At 42.5% G+C, this 19,263-nt stretch overlaps 1 protein-coding gene across 1 annotated transcript; it reads left to right on the top strand.

Moving 5' to 3' along the window:
• Positions 1-491: 491 nt before the first annotated feature.
• FEZF1 (FEZ family zinc finger 1) lies at positions 492-2,794 on the top strand. Its single transcript, XM_004483092.2, has 4 exons — positions 492-1,292; positions 1,534-1,668; positions 1,904-2,036; positions 2,448-2,794. Exons 1-4 carry the CDS (start codon positions 492-494, stop codon positions 2,792-2,794), a joined length of 1,416 nt encoding a protein of 471 aa, XP_004483149.1.
• Positions 2,795-19,263: the final 16,469 nt, after the last annotated feature.

The raw sequence follows: 19,263 nt of genomic DNA, 5'->3' as shown, positions 1-19,263 counted from the left end.
AGGGTAAGCGAGTGTGCGCCCGAGAGTGTGTGCGCCGAGGGGTGGGCGCGCGGCGCTGCGCAGAGCGCCCCCGCCTCTTCTGGGCGGGGGAACCTCACTCGCCAATGAAAAGTAGTCACTGACTTGCGGAGGAAAAAAAAAGTTTTCCTGTTGACTGTTGGAAGCGAATTGAGCAATTATCTAGTTTACCTTCTCCTCTTGGAAGTTAACGATTGGCGAGATCTTGGCTGCGTTATTGACACAACACTTTCTATTGATAGAAATAAGTAGTGATTGTCCCCGAGTCATTGGTGCGCCAAGAACTCTGCGATGGGCTGGCAGGAGTCCATTGGGCTGGGCAGGCAGGTTCGGCTGGTGATGCTGGGGAGGAGGAGGAGGAGGCTGCTGGTGGTGATGGTGCCCGTTCCTCTCTCTGCAGGTCTGTGACAAGCAGGAAACAAGGCAACTACGGCGCAGCCCGGCCCCGGCTGACGGACGCTGGCGACTCAGACATGGACAGTACCTGCCACAACGCTACCGCCAAAATGTTAGCGACCGCTCCGGCCCGCGGCAACGTGATGAGCACCTCCAAACCCTTGGCTTTCTCCATCGAACGAATCATGGCGCGCACTCCCGAGCCCAAGGCCCTGCCCGTCCCCCACTTCCTGCAGGGAGCCGTGCCCAAGGCGGACCCCAAGCACCCTCTGCATCTCAACTCTTCAATCCCCTGCATGATCCCCTTCGTGCCTGTCGCGTACGACACAAGCCCCAAGGCGGGAGTGACCGGAGCTGAGCCGAGAAAGACGAGTCTCGAGGCCCCCACGGCGCCCGCGGCTGCACCCGCGGCTCCCGCCTTCAGCTGCAGCGACCTGCTCAACTGCGCCCTGAGTCTCAAGGGCGACCTGACCCGCGACGCGCTGCCGCTGCAGCAGTACAAGCTGGTAAGACCGCGTGTGGTCAACCACTCTTCCTTCCACGCCATGGGCGCTCTCTGCTACCTGAATCGAAGTGACGGACCGTGCCACCCGTCGGCCGGCGTCAACATCCACCCGGTGGCCTCCTACTTCCTCAGTTCCCCTTTGCACCCGCAGCCAAAAACGTATTTAGCCGAAAGGAATAAACTGGTGGTTCCGGCAGTGGAGAAGTATCCCTCAGGAGTAGCTTTCAAAGACCTGTCCCAGGCTCAGCTGCAGCATTACATGAAAGAAAGCGCCCAGCTTCTGTCGGAAAAAATCGGGTTCAAAACCTCGGAGTTCAGCAGAGGCTCCCCTAATACCAAGCCCAAAGTTTTCACTTGCGAAGTGTGTGGAAAGGCAAGTACTATGCAGACGGGCGTCCTTCATTTTATCCATCCTTCCTTACTCTCTCCCTCCTTCCCTCTCTCCCTTCCTTCCTACTTCCCGTCCATTCGTCTTTTAAAAATTAAAAAAAAAAATTTCCTGATTATTTGTTGATGCTCGGTATAAGTTTATCTCCCTACCTCCCCTCTTCTTGTCCGGTTGGTTTTCAAAGTGCTTACTTGGCTAACCTGCTTTCTCTATGTTTAACTTTAAGGTCTTTAATGCTCACTATAACTTAACCCGTCACATGCCAGTCCACACAGGAGCCAGACCATTCGTTTGTAAAGTGTGTGGAAAGGGCTTCCGGCAGGCTAGCACTCTGTGCAGGCACAAGATCATCCACACCCAGGTGTGTACGTCTGTCTCAGTTTCACCTAGTTTACATCGGGACTGTTTGTAGAAAAGTGGCCGATAAATCCCTGCTTTTTAGGATGAAGTTTGCATAAAATGTGCTAGCTGGACAGAGGTTTTTGTTCACCTTTGTTCAGTGTAAAAATGTACGAGTATTACTATGTTTTAGAGTTTGCAGGACACCACTTGAAATCCAACTACACTATTTTCTCTGCTTCCTCCCTCCTGCTCAGGAAAAACCTCACAAATGTAACCAGTGTGGCAAAGCATTTAACAGAAGTTCCACTTTAAACACCCATACCCGAATACACGCAGGCTACAAACCGTTTGTGTGTGAATTCTGTGGCAAAGGATTTCATCAAAAAGGTATGCAACCCAAGTGATCCTGTCTCTCTCGGAAAAGCCTAGTTAATTTTTTTTTTGTGGCGTGGGATATTTTAGAAAACGATTTTTTAAAATGTAGCTAAAACATGGAATGCGTATTGTCACTCTAATTCCTTACTCGCAAATCACCTTGGTATTAGAGAAATCTATGCTTCATATACCGAAGGGATGTTTCTTTTTTAATCTCACATTCTCGTTTTTATATAATTTGGTTAATAAATGTATATTAAACGTGTAGTCAAGAATAGCCTCACTGATGTCTTAAACTTGGAGAGAGAAATGCAGCACTCTGCACTCCCTGCTGGTGGCCTTTCTCCCTCTTCGACCCATTTGCTCTTCTTTTTGTAAGAGCATTCTTTTCAGAACCGCGTCTCTGTTATTTGTTTGTTTCAGGGAATTACAAAAACCACAAGTTGACCCACAGCGGGGAGAAGCAGTTCAAGTGCAATATCTGCAACAAGGCTTTCCACCAGGTTTACAACCTCACCTTCCACATGCACACCCACAATGACAAGAAGCCCTTCACCTGCCCCACATGTGGCAAGGGCTTCTGCAGGAACTTTGACCTCAAAAAGCACGTCCGCAAGCTGCACGACAGTGGCCTTGGGCTGGCCCGCACGCCAGCCGGGGAGCCAGGCACCAACCCGCCCGCCGCGTTACAGCAGCCGCAGCCCGCGCCGCTGCCTCCTCTGCCGCCTCCTGGGCCACTGCAGCCAGGGCTCCACCAGGGCCACCAGTGATCGAGGCCAAAGCGTTCACTCCGTCCCAGCCCCAGCCGGGGCCCTCACTGCGGAGGCAGCGGCAGACTAGAGCTCGACCTTCCGGGCCAAGCTGTCTGTGGACCCCAGGGCATGTTGGCCTCACACTTTAAGGCCCACCCGAATCCTCTGCAGCCTCTTTGCATGCACCTGCTGAATGGTTTTGTGTATTCTATATAGGCACTAACAATTATGAGAAAATGGGGGGAGGGGGTTGTTTTGTTTTCTGATCTTTTTATTTTAATTTGGAAAGACTTACATCTCGAGTGTGGAGATGGTCTTCCGTTTTGTTTTGTTTTGTTTTAAAACAACTTTCTGCTGTATTTATTGAGATCTGTATTAGCCTATACGGGAATGCTGCATCATTTTAATTTTATTATTGTATATATTTCCATTGTGTTGATTCTGCGGTCTCAAGATGCCTGCTGATTGTTTATTATCATCTCCTCTTTCCCCGAGGTAAAAACAAACAACAAAAACCAGTGTGTATGTTATATATACACACACATAGATGTGTGTGCCTGTAAATGCACATTCCACATTTGTGAGCACACACTCATACATATTACATAAGGGTGGTTTGTTATGAATGAATTTGAATTTTGGCTTTGATTCTTGCACGTGAAAACTGATTCATTAACTATTGGAAATAAATACTTGGAACATGCTTATTTAATCAACAAACTTCAGGGCTCTTTTCATATTCAGTCAGAAATGGCTGATTTTTACTCCTTGCTCCTCCCCCTTTTTAAAGGGTTCGGTCCTGGACTAGTTTCAACTAATGCTTTGATCTGAAAATTCACCAAGTGAAACACAGGTCTCTCCAAATACTTAACGACTTTTGGTAAAGTTGTGAAGTTTGATAAAGTTCAGAGCTGTAAGGTAATGGAGTTGTAACAGAAGTTTGTCCCCGGCCTTGGCCGTCTGCTCTGTGTGTAGCGCGTACTTGAGTGGGAACAACGTATCTAAGCGATGTGTGTAATAGTCATTCTCACAGACGCGTTCCAATAATACCACGTAAACGGGGATCTATTGTTCGCATCCTGAAGGCACATACTGACTTGTACACAGCTGGCAAAGGGAGCCTCCGTGTTTTTATATGTGGATGTATGTTTATAGACGAATGCACTTCCATTCAAGGAGGAAACATGGATGAAAACCAAACTGTGGCGGGTGCCAGGTCCTTGAAATGCTTCAAGTGTTAATCAGCAGCTCTGCTGTGAGCTCAGGCCCTGGTGTTTTCTAACTGCAAGTCTCTCCTCTTTTCTTGCCAAAACAGTGAAACAACTGCTAAAGACTTTAATTAAGAGGGGTAATTAGTTCAGATTTATCAAAGCCTGGTTGTTATACTATTAGCTGCTCAGTAGAAGCTGCCAGACAAAGCTCACAGCCCAGCACGGCCGTCCCGATGCAGCGGGGCCACATCCGGGGAGCGAGGCCGCGGGAAGTGTGCGGCAGGGGCCCCGCCCCGCAGCCAGGTCCCCGCCCGGCCGCGGCCAGCACCGCCGGACCCCTGGGTGCGTCTCTGCCCCTGGCGCTCCCGCCCGGATCCCGCACCACGGAGAATCCGCCGCGGACCCACTCTGCCGGCTCAGGCTCCAAGGGGCCCAACGAATTTCCTTCCCGCGCCCGCAGCGGCGTGGTCCCGGCGTGCGGGGAACGAATTTAAAATTGCGGTCCCGGCTCCCTTTTGCCTGTCTCCCGGCGCGCAAGTGAAGGTAGCGCAGGGGCTACGAAAGGCCCGCCCGAGGGCTGAGAGGGGCTGGAGCAGCGCGGGGGCTCCGCGGCAACTGCCTTAACGACCGAGTCCGCATTTCCAGGCGGGGACGTTTGGGGACTCCGGAAGCCTGGGCAGGGTGACCGAGAGCCCGTCGGGGGCCTCGCAGGCAGAGAGGTGGCGCGCGGTCCTGGCGGGGCGACGGCCGGCACGTGGGGGAGTGGGCCCCGCGGGGACCCCAAGCCAAGCCCAGTCGAGGCCCCTTTCCGGTTGCGGAGAGAGGTTGAGGACGGGCGAGAGGAGGTTCAGGCTCCGCGGCGAGGGTCCCCGGGAGCACGGAAGTGCGGACGGCTTGCGCAGTAAAGGGGCCCAGCCTCCGCAGGCGCTCGCCCCAGGCTCCACGCCCTTCGCGATCTCGTGGCCCTTGGGAAGAAGTGCTTTTAAATTCCAGCCCAGCGATCATTAGATCGAATCCCTACTTTTCCCTTTTCCAGACCGTCTTACGTCCCCTCTGTTCCTTTATTGAGACCAGATCCGTGTTAGATTCGACTTCGGAAGGCGATGGAGAGTTTTGGAATTCATAGTAGGGTGGATTGCGAATCCGCGCGTCGTGCAGAAACGCAGTTTCTGACTGAGTATCGCAGCCGATTCGTTAATCTGGTTCCTAGCACTGGTCACATTCCCGTACAGCTGCGGCAAAAGGGAGTTTAGGAGAATGCACGCGGAGTCTAGTAATCACCTTTTCGAGGTGTCTAGATTGGATTTTGAAAGCATTTATCTCTTTGAGTAAGAAGAATGAGGTCAGAGGTCATTTATAATTTACAGCCTGTGCATTTTAGGCCAAAGCGCAGACAATGGCTTTTGCTTCTTGAGTTTGAATTTGAACTTACTCTCAAAACACTAGGACGTATTAATTCTTGTCCTAGACTTTCAAAGTGACATGATATTACTGGTGGAAAATATTGCGGTGGAAGATTCCTAAGCTTTAAAATAGGAAATAGTTAGGAAATAGCTATGTGTGCTCTTTCCACCTTCTAACCCATAGCCAGTGGGTTTTGACTTATATTGAAAAAAGAAGTCTTTCGTGGAAGGACAGAATTGGTATATGGCAATTTACGAAAGGAAGGAAGGGGAGGAAGAAAAGAAGGGAGGGAGGGAAGAAGGACAGGAAGGAAGGAGGAAGGAAGGGAGGAAGGGAGGGAGGAAGGATTAAAATTAGATCTCTTATTATAATCAGTGTATAAAGTCTGATTTGGTATGATGCAATAGTTCCAGTGAAGGCAGGAGCACAGATATGGTGTTCTGCTCATAGGTGAGTCACCTGGAGTGTTAGCAATTAAGTAGGGGGGGCCAAAAGGAAATTTGCTAAAAGTTAACACTCAAGAGAACTACTTGTCATGAGGCAAATCATGATGAACTTTGATTTATGATGACGCTGTTAGAGCTTACTTAACGTCAAGGAGAATCTCTTTAAAGATTTTAGAGCACAAGCTTAGGGATTGAGTTTACACAGAAAAAAAAAAAGATGAGATAATTAACTAGCCAATGGAAGATTTTACATTTCTCCCCTGTCCAACACCATTGAAAGGTGGTGTTTTCCCCACCTTTCTAACCTGTGTGTGTGCACTTACGTAAATATTTATGCTTGTTGAGGAAGCAGGTATCCTAAAAGTATGAATAGTAACTTAGCTTTGCCCCACTCTACCTTCTTTTTACCAAGCTTAGCCAACAAATTCCCTCATGTTTAGCAAGGAAGAGTGACCTGTGTCCAGATTATCTGCAGAGGGAGATGGCTTATATTTAATTCCATCTGTGGGAAATAACTTTTTGTAAGGAGGAAGATGGCCCCTAGGACAGCAGGGATAAATTTTAGCAAGTTACTGATCCACCGAGGCCTTACATTTTGTCTGGTTTTGGAACTCAGAATATAAACAGAATGAACAATAAGTAGTTAATTCCAAATCCTGATTTCCAATAATCACTTCCCAAAGGTTGTAATTTGTTTAGACTTTCAAAATTTTAGTTTGAGAACAAGTTATTGTAATGTGCAAGATTCAGACTATGGTGTCAATTTTTAGTAGTAAAAACCTTTATTTAGGGGCATCTTTAAAGCAATTATCTTTTACAGAGGTCAGAAGCTTAGTTAACTCCTTACAGAACTTTGCTGTTTCCCAAATGTGGAAGAAATTAATGCACCAAGTGCAATGTGGTCATGATTCCCAGAAATTGCGTACCCCATTCCCCTGATTTTAGCAGCAATTATCAATGTGAGATTTCATGAATTTGCTAGAGCTGATGGCAACTGAAAGCAGTGACTAAGCGATAGCTGTAATGGGTATGGTTTGTCTTGTATTCATCCCAAAATATACAATATGAAATGTAAGTTATCTCAAATTCAAAACTGAGTCAGAACCAAAATATCACTTTATAAACCCTTGTAAATGGGTAAATCTTTATTACTTATGGGGTTTATGACTTTAAGGGATCATGACTTACTCTGTTGCTAAAAAGTACATTTTTTAAATTATGAAAATTAAAGACAAATCTAAATTGTAATGAGTAAGAATATGAAGTTTAGGGTAGTATATAGAAAAAGACATTATGAATCAGACAAAACCTTGCCTTTGGCTATGTTTTTGCCAAAACAATAGAATACTTTCATACACGATGTTTCCATTTGGTCAATTAAAAACCAAAAAGGAAAAAAAAAACCTTTAGTATTTTGAAACTGTGGTCATAAGTAGAAGATACCTTGTTATGAAGCTCATTGCTTTTAGGAATTAATGCATGTGTCCATTTCAGCTCCAGGGAAGACTAACTGAAAAAATAAAGACAGGCTAATCAATACAATGATAATCTGTATACTCTTGGTGTTAAAGCAATCACAAGTTCAAGCCAGCCTAAGATATCTCACTCCATGCAACAGAGAAAAAGAAGAGGAAGCCTCATGATTGTGATAGGAAAATTACCTCGGCTATTATACTTCCTGCTTGTACTGTGACATGTTGCCCATAATGAACTTTGAGAAAAAGTCAAAGTCCATCATGCACTTCAATAGGCACAAAGCTATCACAAATAACCGTGTAAATTTTCTGTTCAAATTTGAGGTGACATTGGTGTCAAATGAAATCATGTTGCTATTGGTCTTAATGGAGATTAAGTTACTAAGTAAAGATGAAATAAAATTCTGTGAATACAAGTATCCAGGGTTAATATTTTGCTATCAAACAAATAAATGTTGCTCATGGGTACAAAAGTATGGGAGTGGGAAAAGAAAGCAGCACATATCAGTCCCAAATTGGAGCTAGAAATCTATCACAAAAATGAAGAGAAAAACTTCTGTTCTTCAACATAGCAATAATATATACTTTTGTGTGTATGTGAGACATCTGAAATTTCAGACTAGTAACAAATATGGTGATGTCTTTTGACAAACCCTCCACAGAAACAGAATTTATCAGTTGAGTGTAAACCAAATCTGGGGTGGGTGAAATATTTCACAAGTGTACCTTGTTCACAAGAGAGATTTGCATTTGAAATATTTCAGCAAAAATATATATATATACTTCAGGTATCTCTACTGGACAAACAACATAGTTTCTTCAAAAATAAATTTAAGGAAAAGACAGAAAGCAAGTGTGAGAGTGAGAGTGAGAGGGACAGAGAAAACCTATCAGTTAGAGGAAATAAAAAAAAAATAGAATAACCAATTTCCCTGTGAGGATTTTATTACAATCCCAATTCAATCAAATAAATGTAAAAAAAGAGTCATTTATGACATCTGAAACAACTGGAAATTTGAATAATGACTAGGTATTTAATAAAATTAATGAATCATGTTTACTTTTTAAGATGTGAAAAAGGTATTTTGGTTTTATTAAATAATAGTTCTTACTTTTGAATTATGTATTGAAATATTTAGGGGTGAAAGGATAGAAGGGAGTTGCCTAAAAATTTAATGTGGGAGAAGAGAAGTGGGCAGTGGAGCTGATTAAACAAGATTAGCCATGACTTGATAATTGTTGAACCTGAATGAGAGTATACAAGAATATATTATACATTCTGAATACTTTTGATTAAGTTTGAAGATATTTCCCATAACAACAAGTTTGAAAAATATTTTCCAGTAACTTATATCTGTGACAAAAAATGTTTTATACTTAAACATTCATAATCTTATCATGTAAAGCATCAATTGCGTTTATTTTTACATCATCCTTTCTAGCTTGATTCCAGGACTAATACCATACAAGGTAAGAGTTTTAAACATTTTGATCTACTATAATGTGGAAGGACTAGAAGTGGGGAGGGACATGGGATTTTTAAGAAACATAAAGATGCCTTCCAATAATTGTCATTTTATGATGTAAAGCAAGAGAAGAAGAAAAAGTTAAGAAGAGAAGATGGCATTGGAAAATGCATATGGGATGCTCTTTTTCAGGTAGTAAAGAGGGTGAGGGCTTATTGAAAGGCAATTCACAGAAGGAAAACTACCTAAGCATTGTACAGTCATTCTGACTCCCAAGCGGCAGATATATGGCAGACCTTCCAGAAAAACAGAACTAAAACTCAGCATTCATTCATTTATTCATTCGTTCAAGGTGCAAGGCACCAGCTTAGGTGGCAGGTATGCAATAGGGAACAAGACCAATATTGTTTTTATCCTTCTGGATTTATAGTCTAGCAGGGAAAACAGAAATCAAACAGCGATATTATAGCTATTTATAAAGTTTGTATGGAGTTCTATGTGTTAATGTAACAAGAATATCTTTGGGTTAGCCTGAAACCCAGCGATCTTCTCAAAGAACCACTGGTTTTGTTTCTATTTGTTCCCCCCATTTCTTTTATCTCTGCTTTAATCTTTGTTATTTCTTTCCTTCTGCTTACTTTGGGTTTAGTTTACTTTTATTTTTCTAGTTCTTTCAGTGTAGAGGTTAGGTCTCTGATTTGAAGTCTTTCTTCTTTTCTCATGTAAGCATTTAGAACTATATATCTCCCTCTCAGTTTTGCCTTTGCTGCAGTCTGTCAGTTTAGGTATGTTGTATTTTCAGTTTCAGTTTCCTCAATTTCCTAATTTTGCTTCTGATATCCTCTGTAACCCACTGGTTGTTTATGAGTATGTTGTTCAATTTCCACATATTTGTGGATTTTTCATTTCTCCTGTTATTGATTTCTAGCCTCATTCCATTGTGGTCAGAGAATATATATTGTATGATTTCAATACTTTTGAATTTAATGAAACTAGTTCTGTGACCCAATATATGGTCTATCCTGGAGAATGATACCAAACAATACAATATACTAATACTGGCACTCAAGAAGAATGTGTATGCTGTTTTTGTTGGGTTCAGTGTTCTATATATGTCTCTTTGGTCTAGTTGGTTTAGGGTATCTTTCAAGTGTTGTACTTCACTATTGATCTACTGACTAGATGTTCTATCCATTATTTAAAGTGATGTGTTGGGAAGCGGACTTGGCCCAGTGGTTAGGGTGACCGTCTACCACATGGGAGGTCCGTGGTTCAAACCATGGGCCTCCTTGACTTGTGTGGAGCTGGCCCATGTGCAGTGCTGATGCGTGCAAGGAGTGCCCTGCCATGCAGGGGTGTTCCTGCGTAGGGGAACTCCATACGCAAGGAGTGCGCCCTGTAAGGAGAGCCGCCCAGCACAAAAGAAAGTGCAGCCTGCCCAGGAATGGTGCTGCACACACGGAGAGCTGACACAACAAGATGACGCAACAAAAAGAGACACGGATTCCTGTGCCACGGACAACAACAGAAGCGGACAAAGAAGAACATGCAGCAGATAGACACAGAGAACAGACAACTGGGGTGGGGGGCGGAGGGGAAGGAGAAAGAAATAAAATAAATAAATAAATCTTTAAAAAAAATAAATAAAAAAATAAAGTGGTGTGTTAATGTCTCCTACTATTAATGTAGAACCATTAATGTAGAACCTTCAAATCTGTCAGTATTTGCTTCATATATTTTGGCACTTTGCTGTTTAATGCATATGTATTTACAATTGTTTTATCTTCCTGTTAGATTGTCCCCTTTATCAGTATATAATGACCACCTTTGTCTCTTGTATCTGCTTTTGACTTAAAATCTATGTTATCCAATATTACTATAGCCACCCAAACTGTTTTTTGGTTACCGTTTACATGGTATATTTATTTCCATCCTTTCATCCTCAGCCCACCTGTATCTTTGACTTAAAGGCAAGTCTCTTGCAGACAGCATATAGAGGGCATGCTTTTTCTTTTTATCCATCTCTACCTTTTGACTGTAGAGTTTAATCCACTTATATTTAAAATCACTTCTGATGATATGGGACTTTCTTCTGCCATTTTGCTATTTAGCCTTTTAAAACTTATATCTTTTTTATCCCTCACTTCTGTTAATGCCTACCTCTATATTTATTTGATTTTTATGTTTCGCCATACTGAGTGCCTTTTCATTTCTATCTGGATATATTTTGCATCTGTTTTCCTTGTGGTTACCATGGGGTTAAAATTTAAAATACTCAATATATAACAATCATATTTGGTTTGATACAAACTTACCTTCAATCACGTGCACATATACTTTTTCTATACCCCTCTGTCCACCCACCTTTTTTTTTTTTTTGGTACTTGATACCACTTATATCTTTGTATATTATATATCCAAAAACATAGATTTATCATTGCTTTTATGCATTTTAGCACTTGTAGGAAGTAAGAAGTAGAGTTATATACCAATCAATACAATACACTAATACTGGCATTTATAATTACCCAAATGTTTAACTTGGCTGCCGGTCGTTATTTCTTTATGATGCTTTGAAGCACTATCAGGTGGCCTTTGCTTTCAGTCTGAAGAACTACCATTAGCGTTGCTTGTAGTGTAGGACTACTGGTGATGAACTTCCTCAGCCTTTGTTATCTGAGAATGTCTCAATGTCTCCCTCATTTTTGAAGGAAAGTCTCACCAGATATAAAATTTTTGGCTGGCAATTGTTTTCTTTCAGCTCTTTAAGTATTTCTACCCACTACCTCTTGCCTCCATGGCTTCTGATGAGAAACTGGCACTCAATCCAATTGGGGCTCCATTGTACATAACACATCACTTTTCTCTTGTAGCTTTCATAAATCTCTCTTTGTCCTTTGCATTTGAGAGTTTGATCAATATATGACAGGGTGTATTTTTTTCTTTTCTTTTTTTTTTTAAAGATTTATTTATTTATTTATCTCCCCTTCCCACCCCCCCAGCCCCCCACCCCGGTTCTCTGTACTCTGTGTCTATTTGCTGCATCTTCTTTGTCTGCTTCTGTTGTTATCAGCAGCATGGGAATCTGTGTCTCTTTTTGTTGCGTCATCTTGTTGTGTCAGCTCTCCGTGTGTGCAGCACCATTCCTGGGCAGGCTGCACTTTCTTTCACGCTGGGCGGCTCTCCTTACGGGGCACACTCCTTGTGCGTGAGGCTCCCCTATGCGGGGGACACCCCTCGTGGCACGGCACTCCTTGTGCGCATCAGCACTGTGCATGGGCAGCTCCACACGGGTCAAGGAGGCCCAGGGTTTGAACTGTGGACCTTCCATGTGGTAGATGGTCACCCTAACCACTGGGCCAAGTCCGTTTCCCTATTTTTTCTTCACATTCATCCTCTTTGATGTTCTCTGAGCTTTTGGATGTGCATTTTCATGTCTTTTGCTAAGTTTGAGACGTTCTCTGTCATTATTTCTTTGAATATTCTTTCTGCCCTTTTCTCTCTTTCTTCTCCTTCTGGGACTCCCATAATGCACATATTGGTACACTTGAAGGTGTCCCAGAGGTGTGCTAAGCTATTTTCACTTTTCACATTTCCTTTTTCTTTCTCCTCCTCAGCCTGACTCATTTCAAGTGTCTTGTCTTCAAATTTATTGATTCTTTCTTCTGCAAGTTCCAATCTGATCTTGAAACCATCCTGGGAATTTTTCATTTTAGCTTGTGTTTGCTGGTAGTGATTTTTCTCTGTTTCTGTTTTTCTAGAGATGTCTTTATCTTCTATTTTTGGAAGGACATTTTTGGATGTATAGAATTTTAGGTTGACATGGATTTTATTTCATTTCTATGAAGTGATATTTCTATTGTCTTCTAGGTGTTATTGCTTCTATTAAGAAGATAGCTTCTAGTATTATTGCTGTTTTTGTTCAGGTAATCTGCCTTTTCTATTTGACCACTTTCAAGATTTTCCCTTGGTTTGGTTATCAATAATTTTGGTATATTATTATATATATAGGTGAAGGTTCATTTGTGTGTATTTTGGGGGGGATATGTGTCCTGATTGTGATTCAGAGTTCCATCAGTGTTGGATAATTCTCAGCCATTATCCTTTAAATATTGCTTCTGTCCCTTTTTCTTGCTCTCCTTCTGAGACTACAGTTACATATATGGTATGTCCGCGTGTGTATGTATTTAAAACCATTTCCCATGCATTTTTATGTTCTTTTTAAAACATTTCCATCGTATTTTTGCCCCATGCATCGTTGTATTTACTTCTGAATGATATTCTGGATCACTAATTACTTCTTCAGCTGTTTCTTAAATGTTATTAACCCATTCTTTAAGTTCTTAATTTAGGTTTCTCTATTTTTTACTTCTTGACTAATTTTTTTTTTCAATTTCTGTGCTGAAATTCTACATTTTGCATTATGGCCTGCCCTTACTCATGGACACAACCCTTGTACTACTGCACCGGAGCTGGAGACATGGGCCTGGAGTGGTAACCCTGCTGTATGAGCAGGGACTGGGGAAGGGTGGCATCTTTAGTGTTCTTTAGTATTGGCCCTCTGGCATGCATTCTTTCCCTTACAAGTGACCTGGAGTAGGGCACCATCAAGGTCCCAATATTCTTGACCTGCTGCACCTGAAGTAGAGCTTCAGGCCTATGAGTGGTGCCTGCATACAGGATGGAAGACCTGGTCCTCTCACCCATGAAATAGAGCTTCTGCCCTTTGGGGTTGGGGTGTAGAGGATGAGAAACACTGGCAGCTTGTGTCTTTCAGGGTGAAATTGTAGCCCCAGAAACGGAATGGGGGCTTTGAAGGAGCATATCTTCTTGGCTGCACCTGCCTGGAGTAAAGCACTCAGGATAGAGTTTATTTAACACAGAAATGAGGGTGGGTGGTTAGAGAGTGGGTCATGGCTCAAATGTCATAGCTTTTTACTGTTATTACCAAGACTCATTAAGCATGATGGCAAATATGATAATACACCATGCCCTTTCCCGTCTCAGGAATTTGCTTATTTTCATTGGGGCAATCACTTCTCCTTGCAAGGATCCTCTGTCCTCACCTCCTTATATTCTACTGTTTGAATCTCAGATTAAATATCAGTTCTTTGAGGAATGAAGTTTTTCTTACTCACTGAAGATCATAGCTACTTTTAATTTTTCTTCATACCATAGAGATACCATACATTTCTGTGATAGTTTGCTTAACCTCTCTCTACCCCATTCCACTATTATCTTCTGATGGCAAAGATGATGTCTATTTTAATACCTATCACTGAGCATACAAAAATAACTTGTGGAATTAGCAAGAGAATAAATTAATTCTATGTTAGTTTTATAAATCTATATCATAACTGCTTTTCAGAAATGTTTCCACTCATACTCTTACCAGCACTATGTGTGAAAAATCCCTGTATCCTATCTAGAATCATATATCATCCTCAAAAATGTTGGGATTCATAGATAGATTAAAAAGTACTTTAGTGTGCCTTTATTTACTAGTGAGATTGAATGGTTTTTTGCATGTTTGTTGAGCATATATATACCTTTGCTGTCTGTGTATTGTCTGTGCATATCTTTTTTGAAGTCTTGTTTTCAAAAGAACTTCCAGATTTTTGTTGCTGCTGGCCACTTGCTGGTCTTTCCTATATTTCTGAGGACTGCCTCTGCCAGAAGGCATGACTCCTGCCTCTGACCTCCTCCAGCCAGCTGCGATTTGCAATCTTCCACAAAAGCCCCCTTAACCAGTCTCCTGGGTTAGTGAGGAATCAAGTCAATGGCAGCACATTCTTCCTTGTCATGACCTGTGTGTGTGTGTGATCATACCTCTCTCCATCTGCTTGTCTCCAACCGGTTTCCTGCAAATTTCAATTCCTGTCAATTTCCCACTTTCTGGATATTTGCATGGCTTTGGGATGTGCTGTTTCATTTTGGTTGGCATCTCTGGCTTATCACTCATCTCCTTCCCTGAGCTCCACCCTCGAGTGAGTTGTGCCTTTCCTTCTCCAGGTCTCATGCTTCCTGTCCCTTGATTGACTGCTGCTGACAACCTACTTGACAATAGCTTTAGGAGGTCATCTTGTAGCATTTGGTTTCTTAGTACTGGAGCAGAAAAAGCAACCATATACCATTATGGTGGAGTGACTCAATGACACAGACAGAAGGGTCATAAAATTGAGAATCTTGGGGAATATACTCAAGGGTAATATTTTGTACAGCATTCATCTTGTTAGCTAACTAATAAAAATCAATACACCCCGGGCCTCCTTGACCCGTGTGGAGCTGGCCCATGCGCAGTGCTGATGCGCCAAGGAGTGCCGTGCCACGCAGGGGTGTCCCCCGCATAGGGGAGCCCCGCACGCAAGGAGTGCACCCCGTAAGGAGAGCCGCCCAGTGTTAAAGAAAGTGCAGCCTGCCCAGGAATGGCGCTGCACACACGGAGAGCTGACACAACAAGATGACGCAACAAAAAGAAACACAGATTCCCGTGCTGCTGATAACAACAGAAGCGGACAAAGAAGACAGAGCAAATAGATACAGAGAACAGACAACTGGGGTGGGGAGGAAGGGGAGAGAAATAAATAAATAAATAAATAAATCTTTAAAAAAAAATCAATACAATCAGTTCAATCCAAAAGGTCCTGCGTAGGCTCATGAGCAGAAATTCCTAGTGTGAATATGAGGGAAAGTTTTTAGATTCTTGCTGTTCTCTGGCTCTCTCGTGCCCTCATTTATTGGTATTATGACTTAGTTTTGTAGTCAAAATCAGTGATCTGAAAACCCCCATTTTAAGTCTCATTTGCATTAACTCCTACCTTGGACTCTGCTTTTTAACTAGTCTTCCCTATAATTGGCAGCTATCTCAGGACTACCTTCTTATTGATGAATACTCAAATCTGCTCTGTTCCCACTTAATACAATTAATAGTGATCCCTTCTGTGGCCTGCCATGCTCAGTAATATTTCTTCCAAATTTTTAACTAGCAGACATCAGACTCCAAAGGATGCCTAGAAATTCTAGAGCAATATTACAGCATGCTGTTCTGTAACTTCTGCTTTGGGGGGAAATGTTGGACAAGCATGCCATTCTCATTCCTTTAATAAATAGTGAGTGCCTACCAGGGACTGAGGATACTACAATGAGTAAATAATACAAATGTTCTGTCCATAAGAAAGGTAGGTAAGGGAAAGGTTATTTTTCATTTGGTGAAATTAGGTAGGCCTTCGTTGAAGAGATGGCATTAAAGAGGGTCCTTAAAGAACAAGTAATATTTTCCCACAGAGAGTTGAGTGTAAAAGACATTTCAGGTATAGAGAATGAGCACATGCACAAAAATCAGGAAGGCCAGAAATACTCATAAAATGACTGACAGATTTTCATATGGATTAGAGTTTAGAGAACCAAAGAGGTCGGATGGGAGAAAAGCCTAAGAAAGTAGGTTAGGGCCAGATTACAGAATACAGGCCCTTGTTCTCCCTCCCTCCCTCCCTCCTTCCCTCCTTCCCTCCTTCCTACTCTTTCTTCCATGAAAAATCTGATGTAAAGCTCCCATCAAAGAAACTCAGATTCAAAGTGGCAAAGAGCCAAGGCAGAGGAGGAATAGACTGAGAATGTTTTAGAAGATATAGTTTGAATCATATTTAGCTGGGACTGTTAGTTTCTCCAGAGGAGTGAGTTTTCCTACCTTTGCTGCTTCAGCCTGTGTCTTCTTTGGGGCTTGGATGCTTCTTACTCTTAAAAGGAAAGCCACAGCTTCCTAGTCAATACAGGACATCACCAATTCTTTTGAAAAATAATCAGCTTCTTAGAGGTGGGTGAAAAATGGGCAGTCTCCAGTTTCAGCCTCTCAAAAGCATCTGAATAGTTTCTCACCATCCTTTCATTTGTGTCTCTAAGCAGCAGAGGCCATCTTTTGGTGGGAGCCAGAGCGGGGAGATCATGGCAGCTGTTCTTCAGCAAGATCCCTAGCAAACCTGCCTAAAATCTCAGACTCAATGCTTTTCAGTTTTGATATTCTCTCACCACTCAATCCCCTGCCACCTCTCAAAGTGCAAGTGTCCCTGGCCAACTCTGCTCTTACACAAAATCATTATCTTCCCTCATTCACCCTTCAATTCCACTTCCATCCTTCAACCCATTTCTCAGAGCTTTCTGAATCCTTCTTTTCATCCAGCTCATTGCCACTTTTATGACCTCACTTCCTTCCCTAGTTGGACTACACTGAATGGTACATGATGTTGGCCACTCATTTGCCAGTATTTTCAGCATCATAATTTTTTTCTGTATCTGTTGCACCCTCATCTCAAAGCTCAATCTTGAATAAATCCATAGAATTGCTTTCTCTTTTCCTAAACATAGTTTGCTAATGTGTTGCTGAAGGAAACCACAGAACTAAGTGGATTTATATCACTATATATATATGCCTGGTCTCCAAACTCAGCTGACACTTAAAAGCTCTTATTTGACCCAGATATTGACAATTGAGCCAGTCCTACTCATCAGTTCAAGATATACTATCTATTTCATGGAAATAAGTCCCATCTCTTATTTTATTATTATTTTCCTCTCCATCCCCACTTTCATTTCTCATTGCCTAGGCCCCATTTGAAAATATGTAATCTTGTTCAAACAACAAATCCCCAATCCTTCTCTGTCTTCGCTTCATAGCAATATTTTTTAAAGAGTCAGAAAAACACTTTTGGTCAATTTAAATATTTCCTCTTCCTCCACCACTCCTTGGAAGCTGCCCTACCCTAAGTGATCATTTGTGGCTAAATATGATAGATGCTTTTCAGACCTTATTTTCTCTGCAGCATTTTACTAAGTTGCCACTCACACCTGCTTGAAATGCCCTATTTTGGCTTCCATGACACAATTCTATTTACCCTAGTTTTCTCCATTTCTGGCTTTACTTTTCAATCTCCTTGGCACTCCTCAAATCTCAGCCTTCTTTACTTCCAATCTCAGCACCCTCAAGACTTTAACTTCCATTTATATACTCAAAAACGATATATCCCTCTTCTACCTCCCCATTCTTCAGTTGCATATTGGGCATTTGCACTTAAACGCTTAAATCCTAGATTTTTGTCTGCTGAAGGAGTGTCGATGTAAAGTATCAGAAATCTGTTGACTTTTATAGAGGGGGGTTATTTAGGGTAAAAGCTTATAGTTCCAAGGCCATATAAAGTCCAGCTCAAGGCACCATAAGAGGTACTTTCTCACCTAAGTCAATTGCCACATGTTGAAGCAAGATGGTTGCTGATCTCTGGTTGGTTTCTGCCTTCCCCTCCAGGTTCACATTTTCCTCTTGAGCTCTGTGGGCCCAGCCTCTTGAGGCTTATGCTTAAGTGATCCAGTAGTCCTCTCTCTCCTGGCACTGGGCTTGTTTTTTTCTTGTCCTCCTATATTAGTCTCAGCTGCTCAGCTCTCTTCCCAATCTCAGCATAAGCTTTCAGGCAAGTGGCTCATCTCCCCCTGGGACTTTAGCTGTTTGAGCCTTCTCCTTTCTGTCACTTGGCCAGATCATAAATGACAAAGATCTCTCCTCCTGTGTCTGTCTGAGTGTCCATTACATCAGACCCAGCAAGGGGGCGGGACTCACCTTGAGTCCAGCCCACTGACATAGTCGAATCAAAAGATCTAAATGAATCTTAACAGATAATCTAATCAAAGCCCCCTCAGCTAAATTAAATGCATTCAAAGGGTATCACACCCAGAAGAACAGATTAGTTTACAAACATAATCTTTTTCTTTTTGGGATTCATAAAATAATCTCAAACTGCTACAATTATCCAAAACTATATAGCAGCTTACTCCTTCTCCCTCCATACCTACACCTATAATATACCTACAATATCTCCATCTTTCTGAATGGCACTGCCATCCACTCAGCTACCCAAGCCCAGAAGTCAGAATTCATGACTTCTAAACCTTCTCCCCTCTGTATATCCAATCTGTCACTAATTCCATGGGCTAACGTCTTTTAAATATGGCTTTCTATTGATATTTGTACTGGCATGGCTTTAGTAGACCCTTAACGTTTCTTATTTGGATTTTTATTGCTGATGCCAGACTTACTCTAATTTTTCTTCTTTCAGTCAATTATTCATGATGCAGTCAAAGCAAGATTTCTACCTATTAAATATGATCATGGGAAGTGGACATGGCTCAACTGATCGAGCGTCCATCTACCATATGGAGGGTCCAGGGCTCGATCTCCATGGCCTCCTGACCCATGTGGTAAGCTGGCCCATGTGCAGTGCTGCTGTGCACAAGGAGTGCCGTGCCATGCAGGGGTGCCTCACATGCAAGGTGTGCACCCTGCAAGGGGTGCCGTCCCATGTGAAAAAACTGCAGCCTGCCCAGGAGTGGTGCCACACACACAGAGAGCTAATGCAGCAAGATGATTCAACAAAAAGAGATGCAGATTCCCAGTACCGCCTGATAACGCAAGCAGACACAGAAGAATACACAGCAAATGGA

This window comes from Dasypus novemcinctus, chromosome 5 (assembly GCF_030445035.2).
Source record: "Dasypus novemcinctus isolate mDasNov1 chromosome 5, mDasNov1.1.hap2, whole genome shotgun sequence".
In the NCBI taxonomy this organism is placed as follows: Eukaryota; Metazoa; Chordata; class Mammalia; order Cingulata; family Dasypodidae; genus Dasypus; species Dasypus novemcinctus.
This window is presented reverse-complemented; position numbering and strand designations above follow the sequence as displayed.